The following is a 14,380-nucleotide window of genomic DNA, read 5'->3' as shown; positions in this document are numbered from 1 at the left end:
AGGTTGGTTTGCGTCTGTTTGACGTTAGCTCTTGTGGGAAAGGCAGTTCGCACCATGTAGCACACACATAAAAAGTTCCAGGCTGCAGAGAGGAGACGGAGTAAATATGTGAACGAAAAAGAGTTTATCAGTTATTTGGGAACAGTTGAGTAGGACTTCTTTTGAGAGTTGGCTGGCAAAAAAATAAGAATAACTTGATTCGTAGTAATGCATTGTTTACACATATGAATAAATTAGTTTTGACTTTGTGCTGAGTGATCACTTGTATGGCACACAGCACAGATGTTGTTGTAGCAACTGATGGTTAATACATGAGACAATGCTGTGATGACAGGGGCCAACCTGATAGCACTCCAGGCATGAGTCCACTGGCTTTGTTATTGCATATTTGTGCTGCAGCAGCAGCAGGCAACACCCAGCCCCAGACATTAATAACACCACCCTGCGTCAAGGACACTGAACACTATTCAAATGTCAAAAAAACAAAACAATCGCTTTGTATCTGGCAGATGTGGCACTGGAGAGCACATAGATAAAAAGCTTATCTTTAGCTTTTGAGCAGACTTTCTCTTAAAAAGCTGATAACTTTCTCTAGTGAATGCCATCTGTTTTTGCCTGCAGTGTGCTGTTCCTCTTTTTTCTGTGCATGGGACCAAGACTCATGCCAGAGAGTTGTGTTTTTTGGCAGAGAGGAGGCAATGACGTCGACAGGCGTGGTAATAACAATGAGAACACTATTAAGTCCAGACTACATGGGCTTCTCTCTCTCTCTGGTAAAAAACAAAAATGTAGAGAAACCCCTGCAGGGTGTGGCCATAAAAATATGAAATATATGTATTGAAACCTCTCATATCTGAGGTGTTTTTTTTAATTGAAACTCTCACTTTCTTTGGAGGGAAGCAAATGAGACCACATACTACGGTAGAGGAGTTTCCTGTGAGTCTGGGAGTTGCGCGCAGAGAGAATCCGAGCAGAGCAGTACAGTACATAGGAAATGACTCATAGGAGTTGAACTGTTAGCGTGGGTGTGTGCGCTATTAAAACAAGGCTCAGACTCCTCCGGGTGACTCACTTCTGATGCTCGCTTTTCCATGCTGAAAAAGCTCAGCACCGGATTGTTAATCAGATGAACTTTCGGGAATTGTGTAGCCGACAGCGAGCAGCTTTTTACGCGCGGACAACATCATGGCTTATTCTAACGCTTCTCTCTGCGCGCTCTGCGGATTTATTATAGCGGCTGTGACTAATTTCTACGGTGTGAGCGCACAGAAAAGTAAGTATGTTTTTTATTCCAACATTTTTATTTTTTTTTTATTAATTATTATTTTTTCTTTTCAAGTGATTACACAACTTTTCCTTTTTATTTCTATATGTTTTTGATTTATGCGTTATTATGTGTAATGTTGTTTCTGTGAACATGGATTTAGATAGTCTGGTTTGGTCTCTAAACATAATGGAGTCAGATAGTGGGTCTGCTTACAAAAGCCGCTTCCTTTACCAGCTGCATTGCTCACCGGTTCCGCATTCCGATCGCCTTATTTCACCCCATCCATCCGTGTCCCATGGTGAGAAGGACAGGCCACATGGAGAGAGGGTGCACTGTCCATTTTTGCTCAAAAGACATAGTTTTACTGTCTCATAGAAACTAAAAAAAAAAACAGCTTTTGATTTTCCACAGCAGTCTGAAGTTTGGATTTAATCCCAGACTCAGATTACACTGAGAATTTAAACTCTTGAATAATTAGATCCATTTCCTGAGTCATTAAAGTTCCCAAAAATGCATTTAATTTACCCATTAAATAAAAACTTGCTTTTATTGTCTAGATACTATCCTTGTGAAACCATCTCTACATCTGGACGTCAGCTGTTGGTCCACCCACCCTCCTTCCAAATTCATGACAAAACACAGCACCCCCACACCCAAAAACACTGGTTGTTAGGCTAGGTGCTGAGATCTGCCAAGGTCTTCTGCTCGGGAACACAAAAAATGGCTTCAGACTGGTTCTTGTTTGCCAGATTTTAAGTGCTGAATCATAAGAACCTTATGTAGTCAAATGATTATCCCTGCTGCTCAAATACAATGCTGGCTGGTGGATGTGTTGAAAGTTGTAGTAAAGAGTCCCACTGAAACCACCAACAGTTTCTTCTTGTACATGATTGGAAAATCAGTGAATTAGCTCTGTTCTTCACTCACATGTTGTTATGGTTTGCATTCTGTGCTTGTAGCCAGCTATAGACATACATTTTGTTTATTAAAATGTATGTAAAAAATACAACCTAAATAGTGCATTAAAACAAATCAGTAAGATAATGTAAAAGAAAGGTGAAAAACAGCTATATAATGTATCTTTAAACTTTAAATTAACTGTAAAATACTGTGAAATTACTAAAAAAAACAACCAGTTCAAACTGTATTTTTCATTAACAGTACAAAGCTGTAAATTTCAGCAACAGTATAATAATGTTAATTTTACAGTAACATAAAGGCAAACCGTGCTGCCGGTTCTTTACTGTTACTTTACTGGGAAATTCTTAACAGTGTAGCAACAAAAGCTCCGCTCCTCAGGTGTGGTTTTGGGTTTTGCACCGAGGTCGGTCAGCAGTCAAGGTTCAGTTCCTCTCGGTGACCTTTTGAACCCTTCGAGCGGGAGTCCAGCTGGATGATGTAGGGTTTGAGTCATCTGGACAAATGCTTACAAGAACTGTGACACATTTTTGCTGTGACCACAGCTCTAAAATGAGTCAGTCCAGCTTTGCAGGCTGTGGAGAGTCTCTAGAGGCCTGAGCATGTGGCTGTAACATAACCAAAGAGTTAGAGGTCAAAATGCCTCAAACATGACTTTTTTAGCAAGTGCTTTCTGGCTGCAGCTGGTTTAGTAATGACCTATCACTGACTCGTTGACAGGTATTGTGTGTCCTGTGTTATGTGACCAGCTAATGACCCATACAATACGTTCCCTCCTACACATTTGGGGTGTAGGATCATGCTCTTGGGAAAACTGACATTTCCTTCTGGGTCTAGGTTCAGTTCTTGTGAGTGATACCAAGGGAATTCATTTGTAAGTAGAGTTTAAACAGTAAATTAAAGGGGTACTCCAGCGGTTTAGTATTGCACTTCCATAAAGTTTGTAAACTCACAAGAGACAGAGAATAGTCAAAATCAAACCAGCAGAGTCCGAGGTATCTTTTAGTCATGGGTCAAGCTCCAACAACACCGCATCCTACGTTTCCCATAATGCAACTTAATTGCATCTTTCGTTAGACCATCCTTGCCTCTTGAGCCCAATCTGAAATAACCTTGATGACATCACTATGACGTCATCATTTAGTAAGGTCACTCCAGAGCCACAATTATCTATCTACTATCCTCAACATGTCAAACATGAACTAGTTTTGAACTTCTCACCTGTGAGGATTTTCTGCTTTTCTTTGTCTTGAGTAAACTGAAAATCTTCACATTTTGGGCTGTTTGTCAGACAAAACAAGCACATTAGTAGACATAACCTCGGGCTTTAGGACATTTTCACTATTTTCTGATATTTTAGAATGATGAATTGAGGAAAAGAAATAGCCGTAAATTCACCAGTATTAGAAAGTAACTGCTACTACTGTGCTTAAGTACAATTTGGGGGATTTTGGGGTACTTGTACTTGAGAATTTCTTGTTCACGTTACTCTACTCCGGAGGTACATATTCTACTTTTTACCCCTCTACATTCATCTGCCAGCTACAATTCTGTTTATGCTAAAAAAGACATTTTTGGATGGTACTAGTACTCTTAACGAAATAGTGTGCAGCAATTAGGGGGATTTATTGGCAGAAATGGAATATCATTTTAATAAGTATGTTTTCTTTAGTGTATAATCACCTGAAAATAAGAATCGTTGTGTTTTCGTTATCTTAAAATGAGCCGTTTATATATACATACCTCTCCTCTTCATGGAGCCGGCTGCCATGTTTCTACAGTAACCCAGAATGGTCAAACCAAACACTGGCTTTAGATAGGCCATTTGCGTTTTCGCGTTTTCACATTTTCGCGTCGGCCACCGTAGTTCTACACGTTTGGAGAAGTTTCAACTGGTTGCAATCTGCAACTACATCGCTAGATACCGTCAAATCCTACACAGTGCACCTTTAAATATAAGTTTTTAATACTTACTGCACCATTGAATGTCACTGCTGCACACAATGAGATACAAAAAATTAAAATCCAGGGAGACTATGCAAAATTGGTTTGTCAGCTCCTCAGCTTGATGTCGCAATATTCATTACCTGGTATTGCTGTCATTGAAGCGGCCGCAGGTTCCGATTCATTCATTTAACTAACTTTCGGTTTACGTCAGACTCGTCTCTCTGGTAGTGGTATTGCTTTCAGTGGTAATGAAAGCAGCCAGTTTGAACATGACAATTACTGCAAATGATGACTCAGTTTAGGCTCAGGATGGCTCTTTGTTCAAATGGTGGACACAAAACAAGGTGTCCATGCAAATACACGTCAGAAGGAAGAAAGATTGTCATTTAATCTTTCCAAATATCTGTAGACTATTTCCTTGTTACGCCATCTGTAACTTTGTTGTGTTTGGTATTGTTTCATTCATCCTATAGGCTGACTTTGTGTTGCAATATAGTTTTGTAGAGGTTCTTTTCAGCTTGATGTCTTACTTTATGTATGACCTTGGGGTTTTAATGGGCCTCTTAACCAAAGCCAGGCACCTGCAGAGAAAACCACACACTATTAAAACACTAAAACAGTTTCAACAATCACCCTGGTGTTAACTATGTCACATCTTCAGGCTAATTCAGCTGTCTGGCTGCCAAAAAGAGAGACGAAGCTTTCCATTGTGTCCACAGAGGTAGATGTTTTCTCTCAGAGCTAAACCACCGGCAACTTCTTTCTCACAGACACGTTGGTATTCTCTGGAAGTCGCACACGTACACAGACGGAAGCCCTCTGAAAGCACATCCTGCTCTTCACGCACTGCCTGTTCATGCACACAAAGTTACTGAGTAATTCTCTCTCTTGCAAATAAGTTGCATCAGCAGTCTGACCCATAGGAATTTCCCACTTTCATTTTAAGAGAAGAAGAAAGCCACAAAGTTCCTCACATGCTCACTCCAAGTTACACTTTTTTTTTTTTATGTATTTCCTGCTTTCCTGCATGTCACCTGGTTATGATTATTTTAATATATTTTACTCCAGAGTCAGGGAATATTTTGTTGGTTTGTGAAACAGTCTCAAATGGTGTCTGTAAATCATACCTCCACATTATAATATTTCAAAGGCTTAAGCAGAGTTATGTTTCATATAACATGAAAAATGTTTTGCCCTGAAAACGAACTAACCGATGATTTTTTTTCCTGTGTGCAGGTCAGTGTAACAGTTTAGAGTTTTGGAACTCAGATTTGGACGTTTGTGTGCCGTGTGCATCATGCAAGAAGTACCCAAAGACCCCGTCATGCAACACATGTAAGACAGTGAATCAGTGAATGTAAATGACTTCCTGCCCTAAATGATTCATATACAGCTATATCCGTTCTTTCAGTGTTTTCAGTTTAAGCTCTTTCTGTACAACCAATAGGTAAATCTGTGGATGAGACACCTGACGTGTGGAAACTGGCAGCCATCACGAGCTTCTCGGTGCTGGCCGTCGTGCTGGTCGGTGCTGCGCTGATTATCGGGGTCATGGTGCATCGACGCAAGTCACACAAACGACCTCTACGTGGTGAGATTCTTTCAATTTGAAATCTGAGATTAGATTTTATGACATTTACAAGTGCATCAGATATAATTTTTATGTATAAATACACATTTTCTTCAGCTTAAATGACAATCTGTTCTGCAAAAATGGTAATTTTAATATTAGTTTCTCACACTGCATACCCTAAAATCTCAGAAAAGAAAAGGGTTTTCTCAATGCCTAATTTGAATGGGGTTTTAATTTGCTTTTGCATTTGTTCAAAAGTTTTTGTTTCGTTACCATTGTGAGGTGGCAACAACATTTGTCAACTACAGTATACATTTTCTGTGAGGACAGAGTGAAAACCTTATTTGTGTGACATTCAAGAATGATAGAGATGAGTTATTGATGACAAACATTACTTTGGGGTTCAAGCAATGCTTTAAAAACCATGTTGTGTCCCTGGTGCAAAGTGATTCTTGGTAAACATGAGCACGCTGAGTGCAGTTCCCTTGACTTTTTATGACCTGACATTTTTTATGACTTTTTTTATGACATACTTTACTTTTTTGGAAATACTATACTATGAGGGTGGCCCCGAACAGTCGACTATTTGACGATTCGATCTAAGAAGCCCGATTCAACAGCCAATCTCACAGTTGAATTGTCGCAGTGGCGGCAAAAATATAGTCATGAAACAAAGGATCATTTCATTCGGGCTATATGGGGGTGCTGATTGTCTGATTTGGTTTCTCCCAATAAATCATGATATATAGCCTATTTTGGTATTAATATCAGTCTATTAATTATGACATGTTTCATGACATTTTTATGTGTGTAATGCTATGACTTTTTATAACAAACTATACTATGACTTTTTTATGTGATCTATTATGACTTTTTAATTACTTTTTATTACATTTTTAATGACAAACTATCCCATGACCTTTTATGACCTTTTTATGATCTTTTTTATGGCATTTTTTATGATGTTTTTCCTGACATACATTAATTTTTATGGCATACTATCCATCCATTATCTGTAGCTGCTTATCCTATTCAGGGTCACAGGATGGTATACTATACTATGACTTTTTATGACACACTATACTAAGACTTTTTATAACGTTTTTATGGCAAACTATATTTAATGACATTTGTATGACTATTTGTTTATTACTTTTTTACGACATACTATACTATGATTTTTTTAGGACTTTTGTATGACATTATGACATTTTTTAACATACTATATAACTATACTCTGACTATTGTGTGACATTTTTTATGACATTTGTATGACCTTTTAATTACTTATTTATGACTTTTTTATGACTTTTCTTTAATGACATTCCATGCTATAACCTTTTTTTATGACAGACTATGACTTTTATGGCATTTGTGTCTTTTTTATGACATAGTATACTATCACATTTTCTGACTTTTTCTTATGACATACTATACTATGACTTTTTATGATTTATTATAGTATGACTTTTTTTCTGATTTTTTTGGAAGAAAATTTCATTACATCTGGCAGAAACGTCCACTTGAATTCAAGGATGAAGTGATTACAATTTGGTGGTCAAAGGTCACTGTGACCTCACAAAACACGCTTTTGGCCACAACTCAATAATTCATAAGCTAATTATGACAAATGCACACAAATGTCTAAAAGGATAGTGATGACATTTTGGAGAGACATGTATAAAAACTGCAACTTGACCGGTTGGCGAAGGCATACAACTGCGAGGCGGTATTTCTAGTTTGGTATGAAGGCTTTGCAGTGGTGTCGCATTTTGTCTTCTTACCTTGAGAGACATTAGGCTTTTTGCACAGATGTCATTTCAACAGTCACAGTAGGAAAAGCACAGGTGCAAACAACTAAATTCTTTTCATTTAGCTGCTTCAGTTTCAGGCTCCTGGTATTGTGTCTGCTGGTTCTCTTTCACATTTACTGGGTCACGTGAACAGAGCCATTAACATCTGTGCATTTCCTACTATAACAAGTCACAATGTCTGCTGTGAAAAATATTACAGATGATTTAGATATGCATTCGCTTTGTTGGGATTGTAAATGCTAATTTTTGTCTTGATTTATTCCAGAACCCATTGAAGAAACTGCGGGGCCACTTTACCAAGCTTAAACATTTCAGTAAGTATAATTTTAACTTTGTCACAACAAGGGTTGACCAATATGTGAATTTGAATTACATACTCCCGATGGAAGACGGGAGTGGATATGATTTAATTCAGCCAGTTTGTGGGTAATAACCTACAGTATGTAAGAACTGCATCAATTTGAATGTAAACAAACAATATTTTAGAGACATTTTGACTGAACAGAAATAAAACTAAATCACATTTTCGAAGTAAAAACCGAACCCACATAGTTTTTAAAGGTATTTGCATATATTTGGCATATAACAATTACTGTAGAAAGTATTTTAGAAAGGAGAATTGGATAAAAAACTCTATGAAAGAAACAAAAAAAGGACTATGAATTTAGAAAAGTTCAAAAAAAAAAATTTTGAGGATCGAAATATCGTAATTAAAGTACAAGTGATACATAGTTGATTTGGCATAATGTCAGATTTTTTATGTAAACTACTAAATATCAGCAACAGATATCAACAGTTTCAATCCAGCTGTGAAAAGTCCATATTGGTCAGATCCTAATCAAAGCATGCTGTTTGCTGTAAATGTACCTTAAATTGCCCGTAATGCGACTGTGATTGTAATCGTTGCCATTGCCTCCACAGCCTCATCTTCCTCTGGAAACAGATGTGACAGAACCAAGCAGTGACTGGTTCAGAGCCGGATGGAGGAACCTCTGGACCATGAAATGTATACTCTGACTGCAGGGTATCTCTTCACTAGAATTGGACCATTTTAATTTATTAGACTGTTGAGTGAAGAAATGTGCTCAATTCTCACACTCAGTGTAGATCCAACAGTGACCACAGGAGCAACTCTGACACCTCTGTAGGAATAGTAACAACATTATATTAGTGGTATCATTCTCAGATATTGTTGGCCTTTATATTCTACTTAAATATTATTTCGGTCTGGAAGACCTTTGTGGATTTTACAGATGTTTGATTCAGATAAGAACGGCAGTCCTTTCTTCACAGAGATGGATGCTTTCCAAACCCTGTATTGTATTATCCAGCAGGACTCCGATGAATGTAACATAGCTACTGCTGCCTGCTGGGCTGCAGTTTGATCTCCTGCTATTCAGTAAGGTTAGACGGGGTCTATCTGCAGGTCATTTACCACGACAGCCTCTTAACGATAAATCACATGTGAGTAAGACGTACTGTTAGGCACATTAAGGCCATTTGAATGTAGCTATTTTTACAGTAGGTGAAATGTCTTCCAGCTTTTGTCCCCGCCAGTACCTGTGTGTACCTGCTCTTTTAGTCGCCTGATACAGTGAGAAAGCTGTTGATTAACTATACTCATTCACTGTTACTGGGTCTCCTGAGACCAACACAGACAGTTTGTTGTAGGTTATTACAATATTGTTGTCTGTTTTAAATGTTGCTAGGTTTTAAGAGATGTTAGCCGTTTCTCTATCACAACCCCAGAATTCACACGTTACTGTCCCAGTGTCGTAGGACAGGATGTTTGAAACACTAGACAAAACAATGCCAAACTGAAAACATGTGGGAATGTTGCGAGGTCTGTACTGTCGTGAAAGTATGGGACCTACAGTGTTTTAGGTGGAGCTACAGAATCACGATGCTTACTAACTCTGACCTGTCAAATCGTTTCAGATCTGAAGATATATGTCGAGAGGCCTGTTTGTAATTTTGTAGTCATCGAAACCAACGAGAACCACGGTGGCCACGGTTGTTGCGTTCCATTTCTTTTTTTAGTTCAGGATGTTTTCATCTATCTTCAAAACATCAGCAGTATGTGGTTACTGATGTATTTTATGTGGCTGACAATGTTTCAGGTCATATTTTGGATCTGTCTGCTTGTGGGTGAACTGCTTGCCCTCAGGCAGCAAAATTAGGGAATTACTTAAAATACAGAAACTTCCTCTTCTCTTTTCTTATTTAGAGCTTTAGATTATTTATTTTTAAATATCTTGCGGTGTTGTTTTACATCAACTGCGAGGAACAAGCACATTTTTTAAAGGGACTCCAGTGAAGATTTTTGTTAAACTTCCACCAGGCCAGCTAACGATGATACTGAGCAATAACTAACATTTACGGCTTATTTCTCTTGCTTTCTATTTCTAATTGTATATACTGTAAATGCACTGGCTTCTTTTACTTTATGCAGTCTTATAAACTGCTATGCATACCAAATGTATTTTCACAATAAAACTGAGAATTTCCAATTATAATGCAAGTCTTGTTGATATGCAAACCGCAAAAACTGATCCAATCTTCTTCAGTATCTAAATATGTATGTCATTTAAAAAGTCATATTATAGTGTGTAATAAAAATGTCATAAAAACTTTCATAGTATAGTATCTCATAAAATATCATAAAAAGTCATAGTATAGTATGTCATAGAAATGTCAGAAAAAGTCAAAGTATACGACGTTGTAAAAAGGTCATAGTATAGTATGTCATAAAAAAAATCCTAGTATAGTATGTCTGAAAAAGTCATAGTATAGTATTCCGAAAAAATCATAAAACGTCATAGTTTAGTATGACAATAAAATCATAAAAACTCATAGTATAGTATGTTAAAATAAGTCATTAATAGTCATAGTATAGTATGCCGAAAAAAAGCTCTAAAAAGTCATATGAGAGTATGTTAAAAAAAAGTCATAAAAAGTTTTAGTATCAGGGACGGCTCTAGCCATTTTGATGCCCTAGGCGAAATTTGGAGTCCTCCCTTCCCCCGCCGCTCTAAGATCAGCGTTCAACCCCCAAGAACCCTAACCCGGGCCCCGTAAACCGCAACACACATCAGATGGTTTCAGGACAAAAATTTAGATTTTTATTTTCATAAAAAACTGTATTTATTATGATATTAATTAAATTAAATTAAAAGTGTTTAGTCAGTTTCATCACAAAGAGAGTTACAGGGCTGCAAAGTGTATTTCTTTTATTTATTTGTTAATTTGTTACCTCGATGCAGAAAATGAAAAAGGGTGCCCACCTGCATCTTTGTTTTGTAGAAGCCGACCAGTGCCCCCCAGAAGGTGGCACCCTAGAGGGCCGCCTATATGGCCTGTACCTGAAGCCGGCCCTGCGTAGTATACTATGTCTAAAAAAAGTCATAAAAAAGTTATAGTATAGTATGTCTAAAAAAAGTCATTAAAAAGTTATAGTATAGTATGTTAAAAAAGTCATGAAGAATCACAGTATAGTATGTCAAAAAAATCATAAACAAAAACAGCATAGTATGGCGAAAAAGTCCTAAAAATTTCATAGTATAGTATGTCTAAAAAAATGTCAAAATACTTTTTTCAACATACTATACTATAACTTACTTATGACTTTTTTCGACATACTAAACTATGACTTTTTTGACTTACTATACTGTCTTTCTTCGTCGTCTTCTTCGTATGATTGTTTTTATGGCATTTTTCTACATACTACACTATGACTTTTTTAAAAACCTTTTCGACATACTAGATTGTGACTTTCTTTTGACATTATACACTAAGACTTTAAGACGTTTTCGACGTCATATACTATGAGATTTTTATTAATTTTTTCCACATACTATCAAGACTTTAAAAGACTTTTTTCAACATATTATACTATGAAATTTTTCAACATACTATACTATGACCTTTTTTTCATGAAATTTGTCGACATACTATACTATGACTGTTTTTCATGAAATTTTTCAACATACTATACTATGACCTTTTTTTCATGAAATTTGTCGACATGCTATATACTATGACCTTTTTTAATGAAATTTTTCGACATGCTCCACTCTGACTTTTTTTTCATGAAATTCTTCGACATACTATACTATGACCTTTTTCATTGAAATTTTACGACATTCTATACTATGACCTTTTTTCATGAAATCTTTCGACATGCTATACTATGACAAAATTCATAGTATAGTATGTCAAAAAATTTCAGTATAGTATTTTGAAAAAGTAAAAAAAAGTCATAGTTTGTTGAAAAAGTCACAAAAAAGTCATAGTACAGTATGTTAAAATAAGATTCGTACATAGAACTTATTTAACGCCTATAATTAGACACTGGATCAAGTTAGCTCCGGCTCCTCTTTGTCAATTTTATCCACAAGGTTGTATAAGTACTTCTACACTTGTTTTGAGGATGGTCTGAGGTATAGTATTTTCGGTTATAAGTCACTGAATCTTTATCAGAAATTCTCAACAAGGACATTCCATGTTGCCCTTTATTATGCTTACTAAATGACAATTCTAAGGTCCCTACGTCTGTCCATGAAAAAATGTGGCTGTCCGGCCTAACTGCTGCAAAACAAGTCCTAGTAGTACAGTGGAAAATGCCACACACATCGTCATTAAACCATTGGTGGAACTTGTTCGATATTTTGACTCTAGAGCTCTCTGTTGCACGATCTCATGGTGCTAAGGAAAAGACCATAATGTCCATAAAGCTCTTATAGCTGTTGAATCTCTTGTCAGAAGATGTGTCTGTGTGTGTGTGTGTGTGTGTGTGTGTGTGTGTGTGTGTGTGTGTGTGTGTGTGTGTGTGTGTGTGTGTGTGTGTGTGCGTGCATGCGTGGGTGCATGTATGCATGCGCAAGTATGTGTGCATACATTGCATATAAGTAAATGATATGGATTTAGGTCATGTGTACATAGGTGCAAGGTACGCCTGTATCTGTTTGTGCAGACATACCGGTTTATGTTAAGGTAAACTGTTTTGGAACCATATCTGTATATGTATACATGTTCTTTTTTGTTAACATGAGCTCATAAAAAGTTTTTCACAAAAAAAGCCATAGTATAATATGTCGGAAAAATTTCACAGTATAGTACATTGAAAAAAATCATATTATAGTATTTAAAAAAAAAAAAGTGTTAAAAAAGTCATAGTATAGTATGTTGAAAAAAGTTTAAAAAAATCATAGTATAATATGTCAAAGAAAGTCATGAAAAAGTCATAGTATGTCGAAAAAAGTAGAAAAAAATCTCAGGACAGTATTTCGAAAAAAGTCATAGTATAGTATGTCATAAAAAAAAGTCATAGCATAAAACCCATATACATACATTCACTATCATTTGGAAGAGTATGGACAAGAAACACTGTATTTTTCCAAGTCTTTTAATTAATTTCAACTAGTTTTATTTTCAATAATTTGCTTATATTCTAAACTAGGTTCTAACAAAGAAGTAAAAATCTACGTTTCAAAGTGACAAAATAGTTATATAAATATGAATTAAATAGTGAGCAAACATTTGAGCACTGAAAATCCAATAAATCAGAACATGTGGTATATGCTTTTTTTTTTTTTTTTTTAATTACACAATAGCTAATCTAGCAGTTTTCTCCTGCTGAGGAAAATCTGAATGTACATAGATCCAACCAATATTTTCCTTGAAATATTTACAGAAAGAGCTCTGAGAATAACACAAGCCACAAAATACCAGGCTGTGATTGTGATCAATGACAGAGGGGGTGAACATGTTAAGTGCCACAGGGAGATTAGATGGAGAACATTGTAAAAAAATACAGTTTTAACTCAAATGTGCATGTGTCGTTTTACATGTAGGCTACCATGGCATATACGAAAATATGTTACAGTAGGATTTTAAATAATGTAAGAAAATGGCAGATGGCAAGTTGTCATGGTTTTTCAAGGCTAGTGTCAGTCTACTGAATCTGATGCCACTGCACTCGATACAATGGTGAGACAAAACAAATGAGATCTACTCAGTTCATGCACTGAAACAATACTTTCAGCATATTGCTTAAATATTACGACCCGCAAAACTAGCTGAGGTGAACTATCGAACAGCCGACTTGTTGCCTGTCGACACCCCGACAGACGTCGTCAGGTTGGCTGCATTATTATAGACTTCCTGTCCTCCTTAGGCTACAAGTGTCTCGTTTACAAATGTGCAAATATAACTCTGAAAACAACAAACTGCAGAGAAACGACTATTTTATGGAGAAAACAGCTACTGCGAACTACAAAGTAAAACCTTACAATTGACGCTTCATCCATTCTATTTGTCTTACAATTCATAACTATCTCTATGATTACAGTGTATTCTCTACAATTAAGCTGCATGAGGCATTAAGTAGCAGTTGCTAGGTAGGCAGGGCTTTCCATGAGGTATTTCATACTTCTGACCGGTGCCAAACATACTCATACATGAAATGTAATGAATAAGGCATAAAGAAAATTCAGATTGTTATAAAAAAAACAAAGGCCATGTGTTCCCTTTTGCTAGATTTCTGGTTTGTGAAAAGAAACCACTTAAGGAACAACAGGCACGTTAGACAACCTGGCAAAACAAATAACCCAGAGAATCAATAATTGCACATTTTTCACAGAACATAAAGTGGTTCATGAACTCGACAGTGAAGATGAAACTGGTTCATCCTTGTAAATCCACAAAGCCCTGGTTTGTCTGTAGTAATACTTGTGCTTGGCAGAAATGAGGCGCCTTGGCCACAGATCTGTTTGTTTGAAAATACATCCTGTTTGATTCATATAAAGCATTTGTGAGGGAAGAAAAATTCATGGAAAACAAAAAGGAACCACTTTCACCTCA

The 14,380-nt window shown here is 36.6% G+C and overlaps 1 protein-coding gene across 1 annotated transcript; it reads left to right on the top strand.

Annotated features, from left to right (window-relative positions):
• Positions 1-801: 801 nt before the first annotated feature.
• Positions 802-10,035, top strand: LOC119479339 (tumor necrosis factor receptor superfamily member 12A). The gene is made up of 5 exons (XM_037754807.1): positions 802-1,273; positions 5,369-5,467; positions 5,580-5,723; positions 7,785-7,833; positions 8,441-10,035. The coding sequence occupies exons 1-4, from the start codon at positions 1,186-1,188 to the stop codon at positions 7,823-7,825; spliced, it is 372 nt and encodes a 123-aa protein (XP_037610735.1). The 5' UTR covers positions 802-1,185; the 3' UTR covers positions 7,826-7,833; positions 8,441-10,035.
• The last annotated feature ends 4,345 nt before the right edge of the window (positions 10,036-14,380 follow it).

This window comes from Sebastes umbrosus, chromosome 20 (assembly GCF_015220745.1).
Source record: "Sebastes umbrosus isolate fSebUmb1 chromosome 20, fSebUmb1.pri, whole genome shotgun sequence".
Taxonomy (NCBI): domain Eukaryota; kingdom Metazoa; phylum Chordata; class Actinopteri; order Perciformes; family Sebastidae; genus Sebastes; species Sebastes umbrosus.
Note: the sequence above shows the minus strand (reverse complement) of the source record. Positions and strands in the feature narration are given on the sequence as shown.